This window comes from Chelmon rostratus, chromosome 23 (genome assembly GCF_017976325.1).
Source record: "Chelmon rostratus isolate fCheRos1 chromosome 23, fCheRos1.pri, whole genome shotgun sequence".
Taxonomy (NCBI): domain Eukaryota; kingdom Metazoa; phylum Chordata; class Actinopteri; order Chaetodontiformes; family Chaetodontidae; genus Chelmon; species Chelmon rostratus.
The window spans coordinates 9,982,815-9,996,821 of record NC_055680.1 but is presented as its reverse complement, the minus strand read 5'-3'; the positions used below and the strand labels follow the sequence as shown (position 1 = coordinate 9,996,821).

The following is a 14,007-nucleotide window of genomic DNA, read 5'->3' as shown; positions in this document are numbered from 1 at the left end:
TGTACCGAATCATGCAATAAAACCCAATTCCGCTTCCGCTGTACGGCTCCGTGTCTTCTGGTTAAAATGCAGGTGCATCCTCTCATTGTGTGCGTGTGTGTGTGTGAGTGTGTCTCAGATCCGAGCTCGCTGCTATAAAGAGCTGCGCTTCAGGGCCGGTGAGAGCTATCCCGGAGTGTATCGCCAGCCGTAGCGTGATGACTTGACTCACACTTGTCGTTCTCCCTCTTTCCCCCCGATTAGACTGATGCAGTGAGGAGATGTATGTCAGGACCACACACGCACACACACACTGTATAGATTTATGTATGTATGTGTGTGTGTGTATATATATATATATGTATATATATATATATATATATATATATATATATATATGTATATATATAGAGAGAGCATATTCACAAAGAGCTGTTGCCTGGAGGAAGACCATAGGTCACCAGGCTTGTCTCCACCAACCCCCTCCTTCAGGGCCATTAAAGCTGGTCGAGGTCGCTGCTGCTCAACAGCGCCCTCGCGGTGCCGATTGCGGCGCTTAGATCAGCCAGCCAGTGGTTCAGTTTAGTCCAACAACAGCTGACACTAATACACACACACACACACCCTCTCCCTTCCCCCTCCTCCATATCACCCTTCCCCCTTACTCTCTGTTCTACAAGCTACCGCTGTCACACTCGTGGGCTTCCTTTGTTGTTGTCTCACTGCACAGTTGTATGTGTGTCAGCATGTTTGTGTGCATGCATGTGTGTGTGTGTCTTTCTCTCGCCTTCTAATTCTCTAATTTGTACGACATGTCCTGAAAAGGCCCCCCGTTTGGAGAGGCATTAGCATAGCACAGCTAAGAGTGCAGTGGTGTCAACAGAGGTGTCTTCCCATGCAGAAAGGGACAGGACGCAGTTCTTCTGTTGTGTCCAGTGTCCCCTGAAATTTTGAGCTAAACAACCATTGACACCTCTACTAACCACCTATTATGATCCAGGGGCAGATTTTCAGGCCCTCTAGTCAGATGTGGTGTAAACTGAGAAAAGAGCAGCATTTAGAGGGCTGTCTTGGATCTGGCATTCTTGCGCTGCAGCTCAGCGAGTTGCCAGCCCAGCCTTTCCTGTGTGGTCTGTTCTTCCTTGGTGCCTGCTCAGCAAGCGCTCTCCATGGTGCTGACTTGGACGGGGGCAAACCGGTGCTGTCCGCGGTGCTATCGTCACTGGTCCAATTTCAGTCGGCCCTCGCTGAGCTACAGCTGACGGTGTTAGCTTTTGTCTGCTCTGTCCTTTGTGCTACCTCATCTGTTTCGAGCAGAGCACGTGCCGTCCGCAGTGCTAACGCTGCTGGTTTGGGCCACGATGCAGTCTGAGCTGCCCGGTAACCACTTACTGCAAGCGGAGCCAATGTCTGCCACAGATTGTAAGCCGCTAACTGCCACTCTGGATCCGTGTTTCGAATCCTCAGGAGCAACCTTTGTTTTTTATACCCTGCTCATATCCTGCCAGTTAAATGTGTGTCAGGAAGAAGATTTGTCATTGCTGTAGCTCATGGGCTCTATCTCCATGCAGGCACAGTGGCATTTTCCTGAGGTGCAGTGAGGATTTTCCCTGTTCTGTGCTCTGGTTTGGTGACTCACTATGCGCTGCAGTAGGGGGAGTGTCACCGGCACTCTAGTCTAATTTCCACATTTTGCGCCGTCTGCTGCCTGTGTGCTCTGAGCAGGTGTGGAGTGCATGCCACACCCGAATTCTGTGTCTTCTCTTTGCTTTAAGTGGTTGAGGTGCCCTTTAAAAATCACACAAACCTCTTTAATTCTTGTTTTTACTTTCAGCCTCCATATTTAGCTTTGTAGACTCTTGTGTTTGCACAGAAAAGAAGATTTTTCCTCCCCCCCTCACACATCCTGATGCATCTCATCTTGTAATCATTTAAGCTAGTAGATGACGGCCCAGATAATAGACACTCATTAGATATGTGGCGCTTGCTGTGCTAAAACGTGGGCCGCCTCTGCTTCAAAGCACTGTGGTAAACCCTAAAGTACAATATGGCCGACATACATTCAGAGAAAATGTACTATTGTACTATTGTACTACTTTACTGTACTATTGTACTATTGTACTACTTTGTAAATCTGGATCAGAGTTAGACCCTGCCACCTGAGTTATATGAAAGAGGCCTATGTGTCATCCAATGGGCAAGCACAGATTTGGAGTCCAGGGTGTTATTTTTACGCTACTTGCTAAGCTGTTGCTGCTTTAAGTAGTATAAACAAATTAGCTTTGTACATATGAGTTATGCGAAGTTCGGCTTCACTTTGATCTAATTTAGTGAGGTTGCATCTAAAGACATGAGGGCTTGTCTAAGAATATAGCTCAAATTTAAGATGGCATAATAATTAACATCATTCTAGGGTATCACTCTCCTGTTAAACTTGCTTATTTAACCAGTGTCTTGTCTTCAGAAATGTTGGCTAGAAAATGCTTCAGGATGTCACTCAGTTCACACCAGGGTGACCGGGGAGCTTTTCCAAGACAATGCACCCTAGCACTCAACAAATGAATTGGCATGTGGGGCAGCGGAGCGTCGCTGTATAAGAGAGCACGGGGACTCGTGCACTGGCAGGTTACAAACCTTGGCAAGGGCTGATGTTAATTAAAGGCTCTGTTCAGCACTTTCCAAATTAGATGTGAAATGTTAAGCAGGAGGGGTTTGCCATTAACGTGGTGCACGGCGAGACCTTTGACCCCGGCTGAGGGCGACGCGTCCTTGAGACATAATTGTGCTCACCTTGAGTGCTGGTTCGACAGAAGGAGCGAAGGGAGAATCGAGAGAGGAGCCTGGTGGAAAAGTGTACCAAGCCTCCCGTCGCTATAGAATGAGCAACTACATTTTCCCTCTTCTTCCATTAAGCCGTGGAGAGGTTGAAACGATTTGCCTCTCACGCTCTCTCACCCTTGTTCGTGTGTTTCGATAGCCACAGGAGGAATGTATTGGATTGCAACCATTTGAGGGATACACCAAATTAGCCCATTTTCACTTATCAAATGTTGGAAGTCTGATTTGAGCGGCTGCCAGCTTTCTGTCTCTTATGCTGTCTGAAATAGATTTTTTCTTTCCCAGCTCCTGAAGCTAACAGCGTTTGGCACCGTACCAAGATGATCCCAGATAAAGATATTTTATGAGATGGTGCAGACGAATACTCTCCAGTGTGCAGCCCCAGTTATGTCGAGAGCTTTCTTTTGTCTGTTCCTACTTGTCCATCACACATTTACTCCATTTCCTGCATCTGCTTGTATGCGTGTCACATGACTGCTTGAGTACATGTTCAAACACATTTACTTTTTTTAACACGAGTCCCTTAGAAGCGGTACAAATTGATGTTTTTGATCCTAACATCTACATTTAGGCAGGCAGAAATGATAAACTTGTCAAAACTCACGTCAGCACGCGTGTAATGAATGAATAACCTGTCACTGCCGGATCCCGATTGTTCCTACAGCTGCGCAACCACCTATTGAGCGCTGTCCCTCAGCAGACGGTGATCGTCGCTTGCAAAACCATCAGATGGGAGCATGTTGATTTGTACATGAGAGTCGCATCCTTCCTGCTATTACAGTATGTTGCAAGATGACAGAGTTACCCCGGAAGGGGACCAAGTCATGAGCAGAGGAGACACAGAAGTAGGTCAGCTCCTAGGCGTTTGTTACATCATACATATTCATAAACAGCACCCAGTTGTTGCAGAGTGAACTCACTCCACACAGACTGTTTATTCTGTTCATTGGGGCCCCCTTCTCTGTTTAAATGTTAAATAGCGATTACGCATCGTGATGATAATCTGAGCAATTGAGCCTGACTGCTGCATTTACATGCCTTTTACCGCTATTACGTGAATAGCATGCTGTTGTAATCACATATTAACACCTCTTCGTCTCGATAAGTCATGCATTTCACTGGGATCAAAGCATCAGCGCATTTAGCAGAAACATAAAAAACCAGGGCAGTACATTATTTAAAGGAATGGTTTGACATTTTGAGAAATGCGCTGATTTGCTTTCTTGCCGGCAGTTGAATGAAAAGATTGATATCGCCCTCGTATCTGTCTATTAAATCTGAAGGTGTGGCCAGCAGCTGGTTAGCTTAGCCTGGCATGAAGACGGGAGGCTGGGGCAAACAGCTAGGTTGGCTCTGTGAGAAGGCAGGGAGGTGTTACAGGGAGTTATGTGCCAGACTATGTCTTGGCCAGGGAGCAGTGACTCTGCTGGTTCCCTTGCAAGTCGCAGCTCCCAGCCAAGACATTGTCCGGCACACGGCACCCTGTAAAACCACGTGTTGTTTTTACGCTTCAGTTTGCTACAAATGAAACAAATGAGAAGCAGTGTGTTAATTAGTGAGCTTCAGTGGTGTTAGGCACATTTGTTACTGTGAATTGAGAGCCAGGCTAGCTGGTTCTCCATTTGCAGTCTTTAGGCTAAGCTAAGCTAAGCTAGCACAAATATCAGAGTGGTGTAACGCAAATAACCATGTTTAAAATATTCCTTAAAGTCTCCTAGATTGTGTTAGATGTATGAATGATTCTAGATAGGGTTTATTAGTAGTCTAAAGAGGCCAGAGAATAGTTTCGGCACAGTTTCCTGGATCCCAAGACGACACGTCAAATTTCTTGTTTTGTCCCAAGAGCCAAAAATATTCAATTAACAATAGCATAAAAATGAGCAGCAAATCTAAACATTTGTGAAGCTGAAAATAGTTTGACATTTCTTCCTCACAAATCACTTTAACGTTATTGGTTAATTTCCTGTCAACTTATCAATCGGCTAATTGTTTTAGCACTAATTCTAGCCCTGGTTTGTCATGTTTACTGTTACGTGTACCCTGTGAGGCCTGAGTGATTGACCTTGTCAGTCAAAACTAGCACAGGGGAATCACAGTACTCCTCTATGTCTACCAGATAATGAAACAGTCTTTTTCAAATCATTGCAATTGAAACATCTGAGCGCATTCTAATAATCAAATCACATTATGTGGTCACCGATGCTCGCCATTCTCCGTTTTGGCTCATATGGTTCGATATAAAGGCGGCCGTGCAGTGAATGGACCCATTCTTAATTTCAGCGCGTCCTGCTCGTGGCGCTGCGCTTGTCCTTCAGACCGCCGTGGTTAAAAAAGAGTTGCAGGAGAGTGTGGGAGAATGAATACAAACTGAGTCAGTCACAGGGATATGAATTGCACTGATGGTTCAAAACATGATGCTATTTCTGCCAGCTACTGTTATTCACTCAGCCCTAATACAATCAGACACTCCAACACAACGATTATACAGGGGGCGAGATTGACCTCCCCTCAACTCCCAGCAGCCTGTGCTACAGTTTCAGAATCATTTGCTAGATTTAGATGGGCAAAGGGAGAAACATAAGACATAACATGGCATTCATTATTTCCCCTATCATGTAACACCTCTCTTATTACCTTTTGTTGAATTCATTTTTGATAACATAGCTTCTTTTGAGAAAATTTGCACCTCTGGGCGGTCGTGTTTGATGCCAGCAGGTGGCTATTAATGCTATCGCCAGCCCTGTTGACAGTATCTGAAAGGCCTCTTGTTCATCGTTACAACCTGCCATAAACGTTTCATTACAGGAATCCACAACCTATATTTTAGCCCTCCCCACTCCTCGCTCTGCAGTCGGAACAAGTTCGTCAGCTGAGGAGTGAAACTGAGGGAAACGGAGAGAAAATGGAGCTGGAGAGAGGGAGTAGAGGGTGACAGGAAAACTCTGAGGAGCTCATGCTGGAAATATTGAAGGAGTTCAGAATGTTGAAGTCAGAATGAAAAGAAAAAAACGGGGATGATAGATGGCGCCGAATAACAGCGGTTATAAAGGGAAGTGAATAGGAACCAACATGGAAGCTTGAGCATGCTGTCTTTATTTTAAAGAGCTTTACAGACAACAAAGCAAACTCCTACATGTGCCTCGCACTCTACGTAATCTAGCTAAAGGTGTCTGTTGCTTGTGTGAGTCCGAGGCTCAAGGGTGGCCTCACTGCATTGCCCTTGTGTTGTTAAGCATCGCCGCACATTGCACAGACTCCCAGGTTTCTTTTCTTAGAGCTGCAGAGAAATTGCCTTGCCTATTGATCTGTTCGCATGTAAACAGAGCATCTCCGGTCTCCGGCTCAAGGTATGTATGCACAGGAGATTTCTGACGGAAGACGGCATATACTATACAGCGTATTCTTCCTCTCTTTCTATTTTTGTACACGGCCTCTGTGATTTAGAAACCCTCTTGATAGCGGCTAGTGCTAAAAGCGAAGTACAGTACGTTTCCTGAAGTGGAAAAAGTCATCTACTGGTTAATTTAGCTTCAACTTGCAATCGTTTGTCCTACATTTTTCCATAAGCGTGTAGAGAAAGTCGATTTTTTCCATCTAATGAAAGGCATTTCTTCCTTTACACTGATTGTTGACGTGAGCCATTATGTTGATGAGGTTTAATTTGCACACGACCAAAAGATGCAGCATGAGGACATAACAGGCTCGAGCAGTTCATTTATCCTGGCTGCGATTGTGATGCCGTGACATCCATTGACCGTGTGACAGATAATCTAATTCTTGTGGTCATTAGACCATGGCATGAGGTCTTTTTGGCGTACTGTACATCGGCCTCAGGTTATGTCGGCCTGACTGGTGCAGAGACCATTCCAGAGGCTTTACTCGCCCTGTGTTCCCTGCTCTGGGTACTTCTGTACGCCTGGCTGCTCCCTCAGTCTTTCTTCTCCCTCCTCAGCTGCCCCCCTTACCGTCACCACTCTCTCCATATACAACCGGGCTGCTGCAAGGGGTCAAATGTCACCCACTTGAGATTCCGCGTCTCCTTTTGTCATTGCTGAGCCTGATGATTGGTGTGTATGTCTGCAAGAAAGAGAGAGAGAGAGAGAGAGAAATAGGGCAAGAGAGGGGAATCTGAGAGTATGCACGAGCAGGCTGGAGAGAGCATTCTTGTGATTTTCTGAAGGAGTTTGAGGGGATCGGGGGTGGGTTAGGGACAGATCTCCCCGTCTTGGTGCTATAAAAATAGCCATTACAGCAAGGGAAATCACAGCTTGCCTCTTGGACACCTCACATCTGTACTAGGTTCGGCAAGAAATAGGTGCCGGGGGAATTGTGTGGGGGGTATCTTTATGGGCAACCAGCTGAGACCACATGCAAGGAACATGCTAATTGGTATTCAGGCCAGGGCTGTGACAGCTTCCCACGCAGTCCTTACTGCATACACATTCCTTCTTGTTGCCACGGCGCCCAGTTAGAGTTTCTTCGACAACAGAGATGAACCTGTCCACTACGCTGTCCACAATAAATCCCCCGGTCCATCAGCACTGGACAATTAAACTAGAGTACCTTCAGCGTTTCTTCACTTCAGTTTTCTGCCTTCTTCTCCCTCTTCAGCGGCTCAGGCTCTTTGTTCATGTTTAATCCTGTTTTACTGCTGCCTCAGCCTCTTTTGAGAAGTGATCCATAACAGATAGCCAATAACTCAGACTGCAGCATTGATTTTAAGAAGCACAGCTACACATCCCATTAGGGTTGGATGATATGTTAAAATTTTCCATCCGGCCACCGTCAGCCCAACGGCCGATATATTCATGCAGGTGTGTGTGCAGCGGCCCGTTGAATGAATGTTGTTGAATGAGTGTCTGTCTCTGAGCGGCGACTCTCGCTCATGTTTCAGAGGCAGACCGTTAAATTCCTCAAATAAAATGACAAAAATTGCACAGAAAAGCCAACTGGCCATGGACTCAGCCAGTCGCTGTTTGCTGATATATTCGTCCAACTGCCCAACCCTGCAACACACGTAGGTGCAAACTTACTGGAAATCAGCATCACTGATGAGAGTAATGGCTGTACGCTGCCTCCATGTACAATATTTTGATGTTCCTTTCATGTAATTTACAACTATTTTCTTGTATATTTCAGGTATGTTGTATATTCTTGACATATTAGATGTTTCGTCTCTCAGCCCAGTGGTGTTCGCTGCAGTGTATATGGCATTTTGACCTGACAAAGATCCGACTGACTGAAACATTGTCCAGTTGAATATGGTCAGGCGTCGCCCGTGTCACTATCAGTTCACATTAAGGTGTCTGGGATGGAGTAAAGATGCTTGTAATGCCAACTAGTGCTCCAATTAGAAATTTTCATTAAAGATAAAACTTTGCGTTATCTGTCAACTTTGCGTTATATTTCTGACTTACCGTGGAATCATTTAGTCTTTAAAATCAGGAAAAAGTGAAAAAGGACCATCAGAATGTCTAAGAGAAAATAAAGATTTTCAATGGTGCAAAATAGTTAAGTGACAAACCCATAAATTGAACAGATTGGAACCAGCAAATGTTTCGCCATTTATTAAAGGGCCTCTAATTGCACTAAACTGTTTTTCTGTTAACAATTGAAGAATGACAACAGTCTAATACGAAAGGATTTGCTCATAGTTACAAACCAGAGATTTGTTGCTCAACTCGGCAGCGCCAATCAGCTTTGCAGAGCATGTTACCGTCTTCCTCGTGGCCTAAAAACTCAACTCTTTTCAACCCTGTTTCCAGCAAGCAGCAGGAGGCTGTTTTGCTAAAAAGCCATGAAAACTGACTGGACACCAGTAATCCTTCCCCAACACTACATGACAGAAAGAAAAAGTGAGCAACCAGCTCGTGGAACATTTAGCTGCTAAAGAGCCAGATATTTCCCTCAGGGGATGTTGTAAACCAAAACAGAGCTAAAGAGAGAGTGAATATTGGGCTTACATTCACCAAGTGGCCAGAAACACAACTCCAAATGAATGCTAATGTCGCTCAGTATCTGCTACATGTGCACATAAGCGAATGTTGGCTATCGCATCCTCCAAAACCGCTTTATTAGGTGACAGCATGTGAAATTTGTGTTTATAAGTCACTGCTCTCTAAAAACCAGTTGTTGCTCAGTTATTGCAGCTCAATTGATTAGTTATGAAAATGTGATTTGTCAAATGTCAAATTATTTTATGTTAATCAGTGATTAATTGTTCCAGCACTAACAAGTGCATCAATTATTTTCAAGATTTGCATTAGGGTTCATCACATGTGATGGTGAGATATACAAACAGAGATGCACATGCAGACTTTCACCTGCAGTTCCATTATTCCTGTTTTTACCCGTCACAGTCATTTGAAAGGACTTTGAAGATCTCGCTTCCCACTAGAGCCTGACATTGTGTAATACCAGGAACCTGCAAGTGTGACAAAGAGACAAACATATCATCGCCGTGGCCACCAGTGCTGCCCTCACACTCCCTACAACTCCTCTTCTCTCTCAGTCTCAGTTAACACAATTCTCTGTGCGAAGAGACTAATAAGCTTGCGGGCCTTTCGGCAGTTTCCACACCTGGAAACAACATTTTTTCTGTTTATGTGCAGCCTTGCTCCTCTCCCAGTGCTAGATATAACAGCCTATATTAAGAGCCCACTGTTTGGCAACACGCAGCTGTTGAGATGCAACAACTCCGCATTGTTAATTTGTCTGACCTTTTGTTTTGTCTAGCTGCGGAGTGGGAGGCTACCAATCTGAAGAAGGTAGAAGAAGCCTATGAGACAGTCAACATGGAAATAAGGTAAGGGATGAATAACAAAGAAATAGAAGCAGAGGTTCCATTGTTACATATTTGTGGCTAAATCCTCAACATTTTGCACTGCGTGTGGATGATGCATTCGCTGCTCACACTGATACAGTATTGTAAGCAGGGTAGCATGGTATGTAACCAGGCCTTAAAATAGACTCCATCCTTCTGCGCTAAAGAGGAAAGCTGCACAGTAATGAATTTGCACTGTGTGATACCTAGGGCTAATTTTAATGAAGAAAAACAAACGCTATTGGTTGCCTACTGTGCTCTGGTGGGTAGGCCTATTCCAGCTTACTTTGAGCGGAACGGCGTCTGCCTGGGTTTGAATTATCCAAACTTCTTTGTGCCATTTTTTTTTTTAAAAGACAGACATGGCACAAATTAGTAACTGTAATTATTTTGTTTTAAAAGACAAAAATGACCTCCTGTCACAACAAATTAGTTACATGCATATATATCTGAGCAGAAATCTGTCAGCCTCCAAATGCTGTAGCATCCTGTAGCATTCAACCTCTGCTCCCCCCTTAAACATTACGCAGTATACAGTCCAGACAACAGCTGGGAGGGAGAAAAAACCTGAGCAGGTTTGGATGAGAAATCCGGTTGCATGCTCAGATGTTTTCACAGAGCTCTGAGCCAGCCAGCAATAGCTGATAAGTAGCTACTGTGGCCCTTAGGCCTGCAAACTGTTCATTACAGTCGGAGAGCCAACCACAGAGATGGCAGTTACCAAAAGGTCAAGATTTTTTCCCCCCTAAACAAACGCCCGCATGTGGGGAACAGAGGCAAAAGGAGCTGGCATTACTTCAGTTGCTCTATTTTTTCATTGTCCACCTTGCTTCAGTTGCTCCTGGTCAAATGACTCACTATCATTTATGTGGGATGGAGCATCCCCCCACTTGTTCTCTTCAAGCCATGTCCTTTATCAGTTTGCAGATATATGCTGGTAGTGCATTCGCGTCTTCCTACCTTTTGGAACTAGCATGAAATTAAAGTCTCCTCCTCATTAGTCCACATCTTTTATTCCTTTAGCATGCCGTGCAGGGCAATTTCCTCAAAAATTGGCTCTGTGCATGAATGTTACGACCCCTGCCCTGCAGAGAATCACATGCACACACAGTTATGTAACCTGCGTTGCTTTTTTGACCCCGAATCACCCCCCTCTGCCACCCTGCCTTATCAACCTCAAGCGAAACAACCACCCTCCCCAAACATTTGTTAACCCCATTAGCAATTCTGAATTATGAATATGGAAATAAGTGCCTGTGCGCCATCCCTTATTTGTGATCAGTGAAGAAAATCAGCCTTCACCAGCTCAGATAATTGGAGACTGGGGACGGGCTTTAAAGGGCCACCTCATAACACACTATCCAAGAAGTCAGTCACTTAAGGCAGCAAGGAAAATAAAGCTACATTGTCAGCACTGTTAGGAGTCATCTAGAAGTTATTAAAGCAGCTTGTCAGGGACTCAAAACAAATAGATTACATCCAGAAGACATATGAAAAAAAACATCTCATACCTTCAGCCTTAAGTTTAGTTTAAGTGACTTGCTTTAAACTATACCTCTGCTGTAGTTTCTGTCTGTTTTTGAGAGACTTGTTTTCAGATGTAAATGTTAATTGGCTAAAATCTTGCATAGTTTCCCATCCGTTTATGCTCAAAATGTGCCTAACACATGTATTTTGGTTTCCTCAGTGATCTCCAGAAGAAGCTGGCCATAGACTATGGAACAGACTGGGAGTTTCTGTTTTTGAACAGCCAGTGTTACAAGCTGAAAGTATATGAGTAAGTGCCCACAGAATTTTCATTACTTTTTGATTAGTATTGATTATTGTGTCTGGCATCAATATGGAAACTAGTCTGGAATATAAATCAAAACAGAATTCAGTCATTTGCAAACAAACTGTGTTTACTGGCAACAGTTATATGAACTGTTCCTGAGTCCATGTTGTAACATCATTTATACCATCATGTGTTCACAAAGTGGTGAACCTCGCTCCATCCTTGCTTGTGAACAACTGAGCCTTTCCAGGATGCTCCTTTCATACCCAATCATGATACTGTCACCAATCAACCTGTTTACCTGTGGAATGTTCCTAACAGGTGTTTTTGGTGCGTTCCACAACTTTCCCAGTCTTTTGTTGCCCCTGTTTGCTGTCATCACATTCAGAATAAGCATTTATTTACAAAAATCAATGGGGTTTATCCGTTAAAACATTAAATATATTGTTTTGGCAGTTGTTTTCAATTTATATATATGTCGAAAATGATTAGCAAATGATCACATTCTGTTTTATTTGTGTTTTACACAGCGTGCCCGCTTTTTCAGAATCAGGGTTGTATAAGGTTCTTATGGAAAAACATGCTGAAAAAAAATACATTCCAATGGTTTTGACAGTCTTGTCATGAATTGTTGAAGCTTTTAATAGTTATGTCTGCTCTCCGCAATGAAAATAATGGAAAACAATTACTTGTGCCATACCTGTGCACTGCAGGTAGCCATGAAAGCCACTGGATAGAAGAATAAACAGTTTCAGAGAACCGTCACAAAATCAAAATGTTAAGCACAGGCTGGAATCCATCTTATTTTGAGCAACGGTACTAAAACAAATTCTATGTGTAGCAAATGTGAACCATCTCAGTAAAGATCCACCATTTAAAGTTGATAATTTGTGAGCTCCAAGTCACCCTGGAGAAAGCCAAGCAGCTAAATCAACTAAATTTAATCAACAGAATGAGCTTCTTTTACTCTCTCCCGCTGCATCCCTATGGCCCCTGCTGGGGTAGAATCTGTTCTCCTCAGGATTGCTTGCCAGCTGGAGCTTTAGAAGCCTGTGGGTGGTTGCAGTTTTGAAAGAAAATTATCTGAGATCTGCACTGAGATCTGCACTGCAAATATATTTCTCAGACATCCTTGGAATCAGTGGTTTTCCCATGCCCTCATACACCAGTGTGATTTGTTTGCTTAGTTTGCCATTTAGGAGGCAAAATCTGAAAAAGGAAAGTTGCAGTTCTCATACATAAGCCAGAAAAATCTGTCTTAGTCTTTTTACTGTAGACAGTATTCGATAACAATATTGCACATTGGTTGAAAGACTATGTCATGCTTTTGGGATGCAGAGCTTGCTCTTATGATGCTGATCATCCTTTGCTACTGATAGTGAAATAGACTTAAATGAACAAATTCATTCATTCATCGTGTTTTTCCACATGAGGATAGTTCCCTTTTTTTCTTTTTTTTTGTGAAAATTAATGGATTTAACATTTTGTTTGCTCGCTGATCTTACATTTTACTCATATTCATGATACTGGAGGTAACTATCTCTACCAATACCTGCAATACAAGAACAATGCTGTCATCTGCAGCCTCTCGTCAGCTGGTGAGGATGCTGAATTTCTGCCTGCAGCATACAGCTTTAGCCTCAGCCTTTTAGCATGATGTCATATAGGTAACCGTATTTAAACTGTATCTAAAACGATTCAAATGCTAACATGCAGAAGTCAGCTGGAGTTCATGGGGCTAGCGTTAGCTTAATTAGCTTGCTGCTTTGAGACAATAGAGAGAGACAGGTGCTGCAACAATAACTAAGAGGAATAATGTTAACCAAACCAAGACCTTTAGCTATATATAGCTGTTTCACAGGTTTTAATATAATACTTGTAGGTTTAATCCAATTCATGCAGGCTGCATCAAGTTAGACTATTTCTCAGTCTCTCTTCAGTCTTTTGCACAGAAACCCATACTGTACTCTGCTACCTTTCTATCACTGCCCTATTGGTATCATACACTCCATGTTATTTTTCATCCTTCAGCTCACTGAAGAGCACAATATCCACCAGCGTCAACTCAGCTGAAGGTCCTTTGACCTACCATCACCCTCTCAGCAATGTACCAGTTCTCCTCCCTGCCCCCCTTTATCCTTTCTGTTCGCCTTGAACCGTGATCCTGAAAAGACATGACATTGACAGACACATAAACCAACGGCTTTCTGTAGCACTCCCTCCCATGCCCTTGAGTAGCGAACGAGCAGGGCTCCGGTTCCTCTCCAATAATGGAACAGAATCACACACTTCTCCTTCCAGCTTCTTGATCATCGGTTGAAACCATCTTACATTCGCCCGCCCTGGTGTTTAGATCTCTCACGTTTGATTAAATTGCTCCTTCTTTTTTTTTTTTTCTTGAGCGGAAGCCAATATTGGAGAAAAAGTGCCCGGAGCCATAAAAGTTTGCTGAGCTGAAACGCTGTCTGTAATATAACTAATAGCTTATTTCAATGAATGGATTTCAGCTGCTGGTGTGGGGTGTGGTGGGAAAAAGGTTGCAAATGCTGCCGGTTGAGGATCATTTGATGACAGTGACACATGTGTATTAGAC

General features: G+C 43.6%; 1 protein-coding gene across 1 annotated transcript in view; it reads left to right on the top strand.

Annotated features, from left to right (window-relative positions):
* The window catches only part of LOC121626468 (glucosidase 2 subunit beta-like), a 119,777-nt gene that overhangs the window by 70,604 nt on the left and 35,166 nt on the right, over positions 1–14,007 (top strand). Inside the window, exons 11-12 of the mRNA XM_041965001.1 lie at positions 9,553–9,622; positions 11,328–11,417. Of these exons, the coding sequence (XP_041820935.1) occupies positions 9,553–9,622; positions 11,328–11,417 (160 nt within the window). The remainder of the gene's footprint in view (positions 1–9,552; positions 9,623–11,327; positions 11,418–14,007) is intronic.